A 14,936-nucleotide genomic window follows, 5' to 3' on the forward strand; every position below is an offset into this window, starting at 1 on the left:
GTGCATGTAACTGTGTGGCATTTACTTTCGTGTGCCATTTATTTCATCAGGTGATGCTTGGTACGGTAAAGGCAATAATGTTACGGGCTTGTTTCATAAAGCATAACCTGAATATACGATAATACGATAAAATACGAGGATTGATGCCAACATGTATTGCATCTTCAGTGTTAAACATGGATTGGAGTTATAAGCACACATTCATCTAATATTTACACAAATATAAGGTAGAAACGAAAAGTAGAAAAATAACAATAGGCATTATAGACGCATCAGGTCATCAGTGCTGATAATGCAAACAATATCACGTAAGATTTTTTTTTAATGCGGAAATGTGAAACACCATAGGCTATTCACGTGTCGGGGGCATTAAATATTCATTATATGTTAAAACTTAATGCAACACTCCTATGCGGATCAACTTGCACTGAGATATTCCGCTGGAAATGTGTGCATGCTTCAAACACCATTCGATCTTCACATGTTGCACGAATAAATGAGAACGGGCCCAATCACACCTGACACACTGCAGTGTGACCCAAGCACCATATACATTGCAATGCTGCGCTCCAAATCGCATCGACCGTTTAACTTGACCCCTGAGTTCATTCAGAATATAACAATCATCATAACGTTTGTAAATAATCAGACATGATTGAGTTTTATTCACGATCGATGGCAACACAAGTCAAATTCCTAAAACCACTACCACTAAAATTGGTTTTAGGAATTTGCCTTGTGTTGCCATCGATCGTGAATAAAACTCAATCATCATAACAACAACAAAGTGCAACAGACATGCTTTTAGTTTGTTGCTCTGACTTTTGGATCCGGAAAAAAGATCAGCAGCACATGAGAACACTCGATAAAATAACAAACATTGGCGACCGTGCTGCCGCGGTAGCCCCTAGCCCAGACTGTTGGTGATATTTCCCAGCGGCAGCAGCACGTCCTCTCCTAGCATGTCGGGGATGAAGTTGAACACGGAGAGAGGACACTCGGAGTAGGCCGCTCGGCAGCGCTGCCGGCCGCCCGCCTCGGCACCCAGCTGCCGCGCCTGCTGGTAGTCGGAGAGGAAGTCGTAGTTGCCCTCCTTCGGCCTGCCAGCACAGAAATGGTCGCTCAGCCTCGGAATCGTTTATCGGAGCGGTTTTCAAGGGTTAGAACAAACGGAGATGTAAAAAACGGAGGTGAAATACACCCATAGAATTTGTTCGGGTTGGTTTTCGGATACCTACGTTAAAAAGACTATGAAGCGCAGGGAAAGTACCAGGTAAGCGTAAAATGCGCACCTTATGACAACAAAACAAGAAACATTGGAAGGGAAACAAAGGCAGGTTTATTAGCTTACATTTGATGCTAGGAAATAGTTAGGTCCGTCATGGAAAAGCATTGTGACGTCATTTTGAGCTGCAGCGAATGAAGCACCGAGACTACAATCGGAATTTCTGCTGAACTTCTCCGTCGGCGGTCACTTACGTGAGGAAGTGTGTGATGAGCTCTCCAGCGAAGGTCCACTCGGCCACCGGCGACTCCTGCAGCTCACAGATGGTGCGCAGCAGGCATGCCTTGCCGTCCACACCCAGCTCCTTCATGGCTGCCTCCAGGGACTGGAAGATGTTCAGCTGAGACGCACAAACACATCAGGTCATTGTGTCACTCCGAACCAACGGCAGGGTCATGCAGTAAGGTGGATAGAACACAGAGAGGCAGTCATGCTCATGAATTACATGGTAAAATCATCAGCTAGATAAGATGGCGTCGACGATAACTGTTATGTTACGACATAGCAGGCCCTAACAAGGTGTATTAAGTATTAACTAAATAGTACGGCACTTAGTTGGCTTATCGCCACGCCTATTTGAGTCCATTGCTTGCAGAGAAGCTGGTGCAAAGAATGGAAACAACGCGAGGGATCATTGTATGGAAACCAGTCCATCATTAGCTATCACAAAGACCGTCACCGTCAGAGATCGAACATTCTCAGATCAGTGGTTATGACACAATCGAGGTTATATATGGATGTTCTCAATGACAGCAGGCTGTCCTCATTACGACCCCAAATTCATGACCTGACTACCGCTTCACGAGAAACGGTAAACACATCGCAGCACTGATCCATACCTGATCCTCGGCCACGGCGCGGCCGGTGAAGAACAGCGTCGACCCTTGCGCGGCCTGCTGGCGTAGCGAGCTCTCGGCCAGCTGTTTGAGGGCAGCCGTGGAGGCACTGCCTCGATCAGCTGCCAGCTGCTGAGACACAATGTCGGCGATGTCCCGAGCGCTGAGGAAGGAGGCGGAGCGTCAGTGGTATTCGAATATCGAGACATTTAGCAGTCAGCATCAATGACCGCCGGAGAGAAAAGGGATGGCTAAAAGGTTAAAACAGAACAATGTTGCCCTTCGCGAACCGCAGCTGCGCTCGAATCAGCATCTGTATGATTTCTGTATGATTTCTTCCATCTGTTGATGGAATGCTAGGCACCCTAAACGTTAGTTGAGCTTTGCATGAGACCAAAAACATTTTAGGCTTAAGCCTGTTATAATTTGTTCTAATGGTTTTCATTTGGCTAACAGATGTATCAGTAAACGGATGATACATAGAGGATTCTTCATGGCTCCGAGTGGAAGATAAGGATATCTTTTCCAAGCGGGTTACTGAAAAACCGAGCGACGAAGGAGCGAGGTTTTTCTGTAACACGCGAGGAAAAGATATCCGATCTTCCACGAGTGAGCCATGAGGAATCCTATATCTTTCTATGTTGAGGTTTATTCTTGATTAATAAAATATTATATTTAGATGTATTCATCTGTGTAAAAATAGATTCCAGAGTAGTTTGTTCTTATTTCATAAGTTTCATCCATAAACAACCATAAACAACCATCCATAAACAACCATCCATAAACGTTGTTCGGTTATTAGACCCATCATCACTTGAACTCTTGATTTTTCGCTATGAACCCTCGAGACCTTATCTTTGCATCTCAGAGGGATGCAGAGATAACAATTTCTTATCACTGCATCTCAGAGGAGTGCGAGATAGAAATATCCCTGCACTGTAGACCCAATGGCAAATAAACCTCAACTAGAAAGATAATGATCCGTTCAATTTACCTGGCTTCCCTCATCCTGCCACTGAACAAATCATCCAGCCGGTAGTTGACGGGGATTCTCGCCCATATCTCAAAACCGCTCCAGAAAATCTCCACCCCGAACTCCAGCTTCCAAGTTGCGCCCGGGGCGATGAACCGTCGCGTGCGGTGCACCATACGGCGCATCCGCACGTGACAGTTGCCCTCGGGGTCCAGCAGGACGGGGTTAGAGGCCACGGTCAGAGAGACCAGCGCCGTCAGCATCACCGCCGCCCGCATCTCTGCAACAGGGCGACAGGGGTCAGCCGGGCGGACCGTGACCTTGACCCCGCCCTGCCGGGTCGGGTCCGGTCAGACAGAGTGTCTGACCCGACAACGCCTCACCGGCACCCACCTGGTCGAGCTGAAGAGCTGCTGGATGTAAAAGCGCACGGGGCCGAACCACACCTGGTAGAGGCCGGTCGGCACCTGTGGCACCGTCAATTTCGACTCGAACCGGATGTTGGCGTTGCTGGGCAGCTCGGTAGTGCGCCGTTTTCGCAGCAGGATACGCGGCTTGGCCTCCTCGGTGTCGTCAGTGGAGTCGGCTTCATTGGACAGGGGGTCGGCGAGGGCGAGTGTCATCAGGACGCAGCCCAGCAGGAGGCACCGGAGCGCGAGCATCGCGACTGCTGGTGCAGATTGTGCTGCTTCTTTGTGCTGTTGCGCTTGCTGCAACTGATTCTGCTGCGTCTTATTGTTGTTGTTGTTGCTGCTGCTGCTGCGGTTTTCCTGTTGTAACCGCTGATGTTGGCGAAGGCTGATGACGGGACGGTATTACCGCCATCACGGAGGAGAGAACACACGCGCAGACGGGAGAAAAGTTTAAGAGATAAGGAGGGAAATAAGTGTTTCTCCTTTCAGTCATCTTATAACATAAATGAAAAAGTAGCCACCTTGATATTCGTTAGTTTTATCTTGCTAGATTGCGGTGCATTGTACTTTACAATTCAAAAGCATTAACTTTCAAGATAATAGTTACACTTTTACACGTAATATAGAGAGCATCGAGACTCCATCAATGTGTAACTGAATTATGCACTCAGCTATTCATTGACTTAATTGATAATTATCAAAAGGTAAAACAATACGAAATGAAATGCATAGACACATTGCGTGCATGATCTGACGATACTTGACTGCTTGAATATATCAATCACGAAACCCCATATTTATGTTCGTATTGAAATCCGTCTGTTGCTGCACGTGTATGTATGACTCACCTGTATGTGTGACCGTCGGGACCCGCGGAAGGCCGTGACCGAAGCCGTGCTGTCCCGAGGAGGAGCGAAGACGTTCTGACCAGCTCTCCTGCTCCTCGGCTGCTCGTCATCTCTGTGCTCCTTCACAGACGCCCCAAGACTGAGTTGGATTAGGGGTGGGATGCAGTCGGGTCACAGGGTCCGCGGGCGGCAGACGGAAAACAGGATTATTCCGTCCGATTGTCCGCGGATAGCGGTCCGACGGGACAGGAAATGTTTGTCGGCTGTTATTAACTGGATAGTCCAATAAATAAAATATATGTATATTTTAGTGTATTTCAAGACAAGCCGTACGATGTGAGAAGATGCAACGTTTTCTGAAACTTTTCTGAGCGTTTGTTTTATGCTGAAAAATCATGGGGAAGTACCTCAAACAAGTGCCTGCTGACTGTGCATGAAATGTATTCCTAACTGGCAGGATATGTCAGACCACAGGCATCTGTATACCGAAGTATATGGTCTAATGTGTGCGTTTGCGGCGTGAAGATGTTATGGACCATATAACACTTCACATCAATCACCTCATTGAAACGGTTATTTCGCAGATAATTTGAGTCACTTATGTGTTGCAGTTCGACTTGCATTGGAAAATCGACAACGCTGGGAAATTCATCAATTCACAGCGCATCTCATCGTAACCCTACAAGAATCCTGTCTACTTCTGTGGTGGGTGACTCGTCAACTTGGCTGACGAGATGTCTAAGAAACCTCTGAAAGTTGAGTAACAAAAAACAATGGATGACAACAGAGGTGGATTTTAGGTATGGCAATGTTAATTAGATTAATGTTTATTGTTTGATTATGAGAACTGATGCATGTGTCGATAGATGACAACGCTTTTGATGGGTATTTATGCGAAATGTCTATGGTAGGCAACAATAGCATCACTGGCGAATAGCTAATCGATGAGTCCAATTACCCCAATTACCGTCGATATACTGTTTAATGTCGAGTGTCGAATCTGAATGGCTCCGTCATTCGATATCTTAAGGTTAGTGCGCATTAGCTGAAATTATATTTGCTAATTATCAATCTGGGAGAAGCAATTTCAAAGCTGATATTTCCAAGACGGAAGCTAACAATTTTTCGTACCTTAACAGCTGTTCATCGCACACATAAAAACCATTTCAAACACTTAACCCTCGCCGGCCGAGAGGAGAAGCAATTTCAAAGCTGATATTTCCAAGACGGAAGCTAACAATTTTTCGTACCTTAACAGCTGTTCATCGCACACATAAAAACCATTTCAAACACTTAACCCTCGCCGGCCGAGGGGGGGGCGGGTGCCGCCCCCCCATAGGGTTTTTTCGCGATAGCTCCGAACACGCTGGCGATAGAGAGCTGAAACTTGACATACCTGACCTTTGATCCAAGCCGCATCTTTTAACACCAACCGCATTTTTGGGTCAGGTCAGGTCACTGACCTATGACGTCATAAGTGAACCTCTGCACGGTCTTCAGATGTCGCAACTTCGCAACGCCCTCACTGCCAGAGGAGATGTCACAGGGAAATGAAACTTGCAGGATCTAGTATCCATTATGAGTCTCACAACTTGTATATCTCGGATTTTTCCTAAAGGTCATATGAGGTCAGGTCATTTTCGTGACCTCACCATTATAAGTCAATGAGGAAAAATGAAAACTGCTATGCTGGCGCCGGGAACGATCTCCAACTATCTCAAGCACACAGAATCGTGATTTGATGCACTCCTTGCAAGGTTAGATGCGTCACTTTTGCAATGTTGACCATCCGTGACGTCATTTATGACGTCATCAAGGTCACATTAGTTTTTCGTCAATAACTCCTGATCAAATTGAGCTAGCGAGTCGAGAAAGCCACCAATGGACTCAGGAAGACCTGCCGAATCGAATGATATGCGACATGACCTCTTTCGACCAGCTTCGTGACCTGGGGGTGCTGACCTGACCTTGACCTGAGGTCAACACCCTAAGTTGACCTGACCCGAACAAAAAGTATATCATTCGACGCGCCTGAGCGCGGCGAACACGATGCTGCCAAAATTGCGGCTCTGCGGCCGTTTTTTGCGAAGTTATTAACCAAAAACTGAACTGTACCCTGGGGCACTTGACCTGACCTCAGAGGTCACCGGTTGACCTAGGACCTTAAAATCGGGTACCAATCTCTGCGTCTCGTAACGGCGCACACGCTCGTTTTTTCCGCGACGCGCTAGCTCCACCAGGGGCGAAACGGCGAGGGGGGGGGTCGTACCCGCCCCCCCCCCCCCTCGGCCGGCGCGTATGTAGAAAACCAATAGGTCCGGCGAGGGTTAAATCTACTCAGATTATTCTTCACCCACGCATGTCGCGGATGTTGACATAATACACAAAAGGATCTTTCTTTTAAAGGGACTATCCCACCTTCAAAAAAGTACCATTTAGGATTCGGAAATGTTACTGATGATATTGTGACGAATTCTGCAAGTTTTTACGCGTTTTCATCGTATACTTTTTTAGATATTGCGACTTTTATATTTCATCGTGACGTCATTTAGATCGGATCTGTGACGTAATGAAGGATTTACTTCATGTCAATGTGGGGGAAATTTAGCAGCAAATATAGGTATTTGGCTCATACAATAACAAAAGTGTCTCTGATTGGCTTATTCGTAAATCAAGTGATACTTCACTTGAATGCGTGACAGGCGTTCAAAAGGCAAATGACGTCATCAGATTGCCGTTAATGGTTAAGAGATTGGGACTTGCACAGGGAACATTTTCAAATGAAGGGAACGAATTTCTTCAACACCACGAGGCTGCGGGAGTTGCGACCAAGATAGAGCTCGGTTTCTGAACCTCGCCGCAAACTTGGCTATCTCAACTCAAACCTAATGTAAAGGTGGGATAGTCCCTTTAACCCGCGACCGCCTGGGGGGGTCGGATCCGACCCCCCCCCTCCGTTTTTCTTGAATAACTCATGAACCACTTTCGTTATCTACTTGAAACTTGGCACACCTTCTCCCCCATCAATTTGACGTCTCCTGTGCAATTTTTAAGAAAAAATTTCCAAAAATTTTTGAGATATATCGATTTTAGTGATGTAACTACATGGCGTTTTTAGTCAAAAAGTGGAAAATGTTTAAAAAATCGCCAAAAATCAGGGTTTAAAGCAAATTGCAAATTAAGGACATGAAAAGACGCACCTTGACGTGTTCTTTAAAATGGCTATCTCGGATTTTCCAGAAAATGCGTTTTTCTCCCCTAAAAATTCAAAAAACTATATTTTTTGGAAAACAGATAATAAAATCCAAAATTTTAGGAATTTTCAAAAAACCGGAGTATATGTTGTAGAGCTCTATTAGAACATTAGATGTCCCAAATTTCAACTTTTTATCTTGATTTTTGACCCCCAAATTGTAAAAAATAGCTCCAACATGCATAGGGCATGGTGACGTCATAAGCATTTTCGTGAATTAGAGGCACTTCTGAACATCGCATGTGAAAACAAATGGCACCACTAGATTCCTGGGACAAAGCTCGTCTAGAAAAGTGCATTTTTATGTCAAAAATAAAAAGTTGAAAAATTGACCTTTTTTCTCAGCCCTCGTATAGCATAAACGATTTTTTATGCTTTCAATGCACACTTATCACTAGTACAGTGACTTGGGGGTCACATATAACCATTACCATCGGATTAGGCGTGAAAAATAAGCCATAAAACATGTGTCGCACGCCCATGTAGCAGAAATTGAAAACCGTGACCTTTCGTGACCTGACCTGACCTTGACCCGTACTTAGTATGACCCCTATACACACATGGTACCTTCACTAGGCCTTTGAGGTCATTTTTGGTGAGTTTCGAGCAGCAGCTATCGATTCCGCTGTCCGTAAGCCTAATCATGCAAAACCCCTGAATTTGACCTTTGACCTGACCTTGACCCGAAAGTTGACCTCAATCTTAAAATCTTAAGAGTGCTTTGGGAAGGTCTCGTAGAGACCTTTCGAACGCCGCCTCGCGGGGCTCGATACGACCATTGCTTCTCGAGATAACAGGGGGGGGGTCGGATCCGACCCCCCCCCCCCCAGGCTGTCGTGGGTACGGAAATAGCCCAGGCGGTGCCGGGTTAATCTATACCCATACAGATCCATCTGCAACATACGCATGATGCCGTATGACGCTAACTCTCCGGTCCCCAGACTTAACACACTCTGCCAGCTGCGCCACCGAAGATATGTGAAAATGTGACATTGAGGTACTTTTTTAGATGTCGAGACAACGAGGTGTTGATCACAGCATTGTGTTGCTCGTAGGTTGTGTGGACCGTGGTAATCGTTGCATTTATCAAGCTCAGCAGCAAGCTCAGCAATTGTGCGCCAAGACCGATCATAGCCGTTTTCGCCAAGACCGATAATAGACGGATAGCCCGTCGTTTTCACGACGGGCTATCCGGCGAATGCACCTGATTTGACCAAATCTGCACCAAATTTCTTTTACAGCGAATATCTTCATCTTGTGAATTTATTTCAGTGTTTAAATCGATGATGCTGTCTGATAATATGACAAAGCAGGCATATAAGCAATTAGTGCAACCCTAGCTGATAGCTGCTAAGAGACACACTGTACCTGATTTGACCAAATCTGCACCTAATCTGTACCAGATGTGCACCAAATGTGTACCAGATGGCCGTCGTGAAAACGGCTAGCGTCTTATTGCGCTTCGGAGCACGCTCTGACCGGTTAATAAGATTCCAATCTAATCGAAAATATTTACCTCCGCTACCTTCCATTACCTGTTCATGCGCCTATCGAGGCTGATCCATACTTCTCGGTCCGTTTAGTAGCCAGCTGTCAATCATAGCACATTAGGCAACTGGAGCTCAGAAAGAAGCGCTCGGGCTCCTGGCGACAGTGGAATCGCAGTCCGTCCTCGATCCGCTCATCCTCTTTGCGCTGTGTGTGTCGCTGTGCCCGTCCTGTGACCCCGTTAGCGTTCCAACGCTACTCGGCGGTTGGAGGAAGGTGGAGGGACTTTGGTCCGAGCGTTATCATTCCCTCGCAGACCTTCTGCCTGAGCTGAGTGAGTCTCCGCTCCTACTGAAGAGCCGACTCCGTGAAGACTTATCTGTCCTGTACGTCATAAGTTTTCCTTTCTTTGACACGAGAGTCCGTCAACCTGCTGTGCTCAGATTGGTGATCGGTTCTACTGCAATGGTTCTGCTCACGGCAATCGTTCTGGTGAGTACGATGTTTTGCCTTATGATTACTTGAGATTTGACGTAACAAAGTAAGTTGTTGCACCAATGCTGGGTGGAAGGCGATAGTACTAAAGAATGTTTTCCGATTAATATTATAGAAATAACACCTTTAGTTGAGGTCACAGAGTTAAAAGAGAATTATTGTTTCATGATGATGTAAATACCTAATAAATCATTCGGTACGAATGCATTCAAAAGATGCATATTCAAAAAGATAGACAAAGCTTGATAGACAAATTTAGTTACTTGATTCGTAATCGTGGAACATTGAGCACTGTGTAAAATGATCAACAGTGTCATCATCTAGCCTGTCATGGATACTCAACAATAATAATTGTTTACCACCACATCCTAATGTCCCCTGCAGGTTTGTGCGGCGTCGGCTGCCGAGGGTGGCGGCTTCACCTTCGGCGACGTCTACGGCACAGACATCACCTTCGACGGCGTGCCCTACAACCAGCTGCATTACGAGCTGGACTTCCCCAATGACTCCTTCAATCTGGACCTGGAGGCGCTGGACGCGCCACTCAACCAGACGCTCAGGTAATAAACGTAACCGACAGATGCGTCATATATTTAGATGTTGGGACAGTTGCACCTGTAACGACTTTGGAATGCCCGTTCAAGTAATGAAGCAACAATAAGATTAACTTTAGACTTCAAAAGCGTGAGCCAAAAACTTGTGCGCACCAGAAACTTGTAAAATTGTGTGCGACCTCTACTCAGAATGTATTGCAGCAGGCTAAAGTAATGGATGTTTATGACAGGTGATCTTATTTTACGCAGGTTCAAACGTCAGGCGGATGCGGAGACGCGGGCCCTGTTCCGCTCGTGGCCCCAGGGCTCGACGCTGACCGCTGCGTTCGGCTTCATCATCCCTTTCCGGCCCAGAGGACAATTCGAGATGAGGTTTCCGTTCATCTTCTTCATCAACGAGCTGCTGCGGAAAATAAACAGGTCAGAAAGAAGTTGACACCTGTGGGAATAGAGTCAGAATCAAGCAAAGGGGTATTTGATTACGTTTTCATGTGTTAGGAAAATAATGGGCTTGGTGTCCATTCCTGTCCTGAAACCGCTTTAGAAGTTCTATCGCCAGCCGTTTTAAGTTGTCGTATACTTTTTGTTGACTTTTGTTGGAGGGTTTATTGCGAAGGTCCAAGCACGGGTCTTCAGTGCCATGTGTCCTATGGCCCTTTCTCATATTCTCCCGCAATCCTTCCGGCAAGTGACGCTGTGTTATCCCTTTTGCTGACAATGGCCCCTCCCATTGCAGCGCCTACGGCCGCCACTTTGTTCACGAGCAGTTCTCGATGTACCGCTCTCTGGAGACGGGGCTGGCCGACGGTCTGGCCATGGAAGGTCGCGCCTGTGTGCTGAGGGCCATCTGTGACGCTGCTGAGCTGGAGCTGGCTAAGTTCAGCCTAATCGGAGAGATGCTCAGCGTGCTGCTCACGTGAGTCGAGATGGCATGGGCCAAAGGCTTACATTTAACGCGAAATGAGTCGACACAATGACACACGACGTTCAGTCACTTGATACGTCAGTATCATGGCTGACGCCTGACACTCGCACGGGATGGTACCTACTTACAGGCCGACTCTTGTCATAACCGGTCACTTAATTATACCTAAGTTTCAACGCTGCAAATAATATTGCATTGTGATATGCATTGTGTACAAGTAAAATTAAAATAAGATAATAAATAAATGAATAAATAAATAAATAAATAAAACTCATGAAGCAGCATCAAAATGCCTTCATTATTTTGGTATCAGGTAATTTGCTGACCAAGTTTCTGCCCTATTTCAGGCCAAAAAGGAGCCGTCTGTCTGAAATGGAGGAGTACAGCATTGCCTACAAGACAGGCAAAAAACATGGCAACTGCAAGAAATACTACCCAGACTGCACACTGAGCCTCCAGTCTCTGTTCCCAGCCGCCTGGCTGGCCAGGAAGAAGTGAAAACAAATGATAACAAATTTGAATTTATCTATCAAGACTCGAGAGTAGTTCTTTTGTTTGAAACGGATGCGGATGGAATCGGTTTTGAGTGTATTTAGTGTGATGAGATAATGATTAAGACAGGTCTCAGGTTCCGACTGTACAGCGAGCCGTTTTTTTTACTCTTTCCCATTTTTCTTTTTAAGAATACTTTTATCTCGCTTGTTTGATATAACTGTTCTGTTTATGTGGATGAAGTTTAGTACGAACTACGCAATGCAATGTATTTAATCTGTGAAGTGAAATAAATAATAAAAACGATGTCGATGATTTTCGTATCGTTCATGTTTCACGTGTAAATGTGTTTAATACAGGCTCTGACGTAGAAACATGCATGCCCGTCACCATGTCATACCTGTTGACGCTTTTCAGCGTTCGGCGTGCTAAATCGATACTGGCTGTCCTCTTACACCACACCTCACTGCGGGCAGTGGTTAGCGTTTCATGTCGCGTCATATAAACGCCTGGGGGCTCAGGTCGATAGGACCTCACGCTCGCGGGCCGCCGCCATTTACTGAAGGCAATCAGTGCGGGCCCTTAGCCACTGTCGAGGTCATAGTTGGCGCTGAGCAAAACGGTCTGCCACGCTGTGAGACTGGAAATGACATGCTCAATCACGTGGGGTTACTCAATCTACCGAATGACTACATGGAAGGTTTGATAGAAAAGGGCGTCTTAGAAGTGCGCTTATGCCTTTGGTGTGAAGAGACGTCCAAGCACGTACTGATTTTACTGGTCATGTTGCTTGGAAAGAATGATGAAGCGGATATGAGTTGGGCTCGTTGAGTTGGTTTGCACAGCTCTCTTACCTCCATTTTCAAAATCATAGATATTACATATTGTCAAAGCAGTTTCCCTGAGCCTTTGCAGAACATCACGTACTTACCAAACCAAATCGTTTACACTGTGATCCGCACTACTTATGGTGCCTGTACTCGTATATTAGCATGATGTGACGCACAAATGAACAAAACTGAGCGAGTCTAGACACCAGCAACGTCTTCGTCACAGCACTGAAGAAAAGACGGTACATAGGGCAACCACATATCTATAGACATGAGAAATGGTCAAACTCACTGTGGTCAAAGAGATGCCGCCTTTCAGCATAAAACGCACTTATGGTTTATACAGTAAATGTAGGTACACACGAGCTTGTAGTACGTGTACGAACGAGTGTACGAGTTTACGAACTGTACGAGCTTTCGTTAGAATCAGACACAGTCAGAGTGAATAAATATTCATCACATTAACAAGGTCACACCTTTCTATCTCTTCTCTCTCTCTCTCTCTCTCTCTCTCTCTCTCTCTCTCTCTCTCTCTCCTCTCTCTCTCTCTCTCTCTCTCTCCTCTCTCTCTCTCTCTCTCTCTCTCTCTCTCTCTCTCTCTCTATCTCTCCTCTCTCTCTCTCTCTCTCTCTCTCTCTCTCTCTCTCTCTCTCTCTCTCCTCCTCCTCTCCCTTCCAGCGCTACACTCCTCCATCTTTTGACGTCACCGATCGATACTTACACCGCCTGAGGCCGTGTGTGACACGCCGTGAACAGACTCCGCTCCGAACCATCGCTAAGACACGTGTCTGTCCGTCTCTGCGTTTTAGGTCTGTTTGTCCACCTGTCTTATCAATATCCCTGTGATAATGTCAAACTTATGGATAAGTCTGTCTGCGATTTGTGTTCTGCAAGAGAAGGACAGGAATAGAAAACACCAGGAAGAAGGAGGAATAAAAGAAGAGGAGAGGAGATGAGAGGAAGAAACGAAAGACGAATGATTGTTTCCGATTAATTGTGGAAGGTACTAAAATTATTTAATTTTCGAATTGTTCCCTTTTTGAGCGTGTGAGGTCACGTCTTGTTTTCGTACCAACCGCATTTAACAGGTACAAACGTACATTCACATGAAAACCGGATGCAGTGTGATGAATTGTACTGGAGCTCGGCCACCGCTCGTAACGGATTTTGTCGAAAATGTGTGAAATGTATCTGAATTGTGCAGCAGTGCGGAGGTGTTCCGGACGTGTGTATCGCTGCAACGTGACCTTTGCGTGATTTAACGGCGGGGCTCACGAGTATAGGGCAAATGGATTAATTATTCAGAACACAGAGGTAGCATTTGGGGATGATGGGCAATTTGGAGGCAGATATTCTTAATTTCTTTTCAACGACCATAGAAGAAGTTTCCATAGTACCATGGTGTTATACCATTATCGTCATCACGAATTTCGATTTGGCGTTCGAGTAAAGAAGCGGTAATTTGATCAGCAAAAACGATGATATCATGTTTCTATGATTTTCTTTTCAGTTTTGCTTGGCAATTAGGAGGTTATGATAGCGTTTCCGCATATTTCCGCTTAGCTATAGATCTCTCTTCTGCCATTTGTGCCAGGATACCACCGAACTTCATGCTTCATTTACAACAGCGCCGTTCGAATGTCATCTGTGAAATGTGCCACCGATCGTACAAAATCGCGGTCTTCAATCTGCTAACTACTGACACGTAATGTTTCCGATAGCTTGAAAAAATGTGTTGGCAGAAAATATGTGTTGTGGAAAGAGGTACCAGACCTTGGTTAAGTTGATGCATTAGAGGAATACACGCTGAGCTCTCTTCCCCGAAACGTGCATTCATTAGTATAAGCTCGGACCGTTTCTCGCTATCCCCAGAAATGCAAAAGTGTGCATACCTTTCACCACTGGCGGATCCAGGCTTGCGTTTTGGGGGGGGCCAACTCATGCAGGAGCCAAACCTAGGGTACCCCCAAATCCTGTTTTCTCATCGGATTTAGGCCACTTATTTTTCGTCACAGCCCTGACACTATGAATATTTTTTTTAACTAAAAGTAAAAATATATAAATGGTAGCCCATCCGACCTATGCCTTTATATTACTTTGTAAACACTTACCATTGCTTTTGTCGACCAGTTAACCCGCTTCGAGTCAGTGCTTGGGTCCCTTTGCGGGCCGGGAGGTGGTAAAACACCCCCTGTCTAACTCGGCTCCTGGGCCAGGCACTGATTGAACTATGTTTCATTATCGCTTGGGGGAGGGGGCAAACGGGCCACTTTAGGCCTCTGGGAAGGGGGCATGGCCGTAAATGCCCCCTCCCTGGATCCGCCAGTATAAGAGACCATTGGAGCTGCAGTTGGGTACCTCAGACGTCAGGGTACGCCCTCAGATGTATAGGACTCGCATGGAGACCTCTTATGCTAACTATAGTGGACTGAAAGGACCCAAAGGAGCCTGTCTAGGGGTCCCGGAGATAGACGTGGGCCCTCAGGAGCCCGCCAGAGCCCCCAATGAGGGATAAGTGAGGATACCAAGTGCCTGCCATTGCAT

At 46.0% G+C, this 14,936-nt stretch overlaps 2 protein-coding genes across 2 annotated transcripts; one reads left to right on the forward strand and one right to left on the reverse strand.

Annotated features, from left to right (window-relative positions):
• Positions 1-849: 849 nt before the first annotated feature.
• On the reverse strand, positions 850-4,441 carry LOC122375128. The gene is made up of 5 exons (XM_043354336.1): positions 4,356-4,441; positions 3,116-3,374; positions 2,125-2,284; positions 1,480-1,625; positions 850-1,100 (listed from the first exon to the last, which is right to left on the reverse strand). The coding sequence occupies exons 2-5, from the start codon at positions 3,370-3,372 to the stop codon at positions 908-910; spliced, it is 756 nt and encodes a 251-aa protein (XP_043210271.1). The 5' UTR covers positions 3,373-3,374; positions 4,356-4,441; the 3' UTR covers positions 850-907.
• A 4,882-nt stretch (positions 4,442-9,323) lies between these two features.
• LOC122375131 lies at positions 9,324-11,865 on the forward strand. Its single transcript, XM_043354340.1, has 5 exons — positions 9,324-9,588; positions 9,976-10,151; positions 10,395-10,565; positions 10,882-11,061; positions 11,418-11,865. The coding sequence occupies exons 1-5, from the start codon at positions 9,562-9,564 to the stop codon at positions 11,566-11,568; spliced, it is 705 nt and encodes a 234-aa protein (XP_043210275.1). The 5' UTR covers positions 9,324-9,561; the 3' UTR covers positions 11,569-11,865.
• Positions 11,866-14,936: the final 3,071 nt, after the last annotated feature.

This window comes from Amphibalanus amphitrite, unplaced genomic scaffold (assembly GCF_019059575.1).
Source record: "Amphibalanus amphitrite isolate SeventyFive unplaced genomic scaffold, NRLGWU_Aamphi_draft 001780F_arrow, whole genome shotgun sequence".
Classification (NCBI taxonomy): Eukaryota; Metazoa; Arthropoda; class Thecostraca; order Balanomorpha; family Balanidae; genus Amphibalanus; species Amphibalanus amphitrite.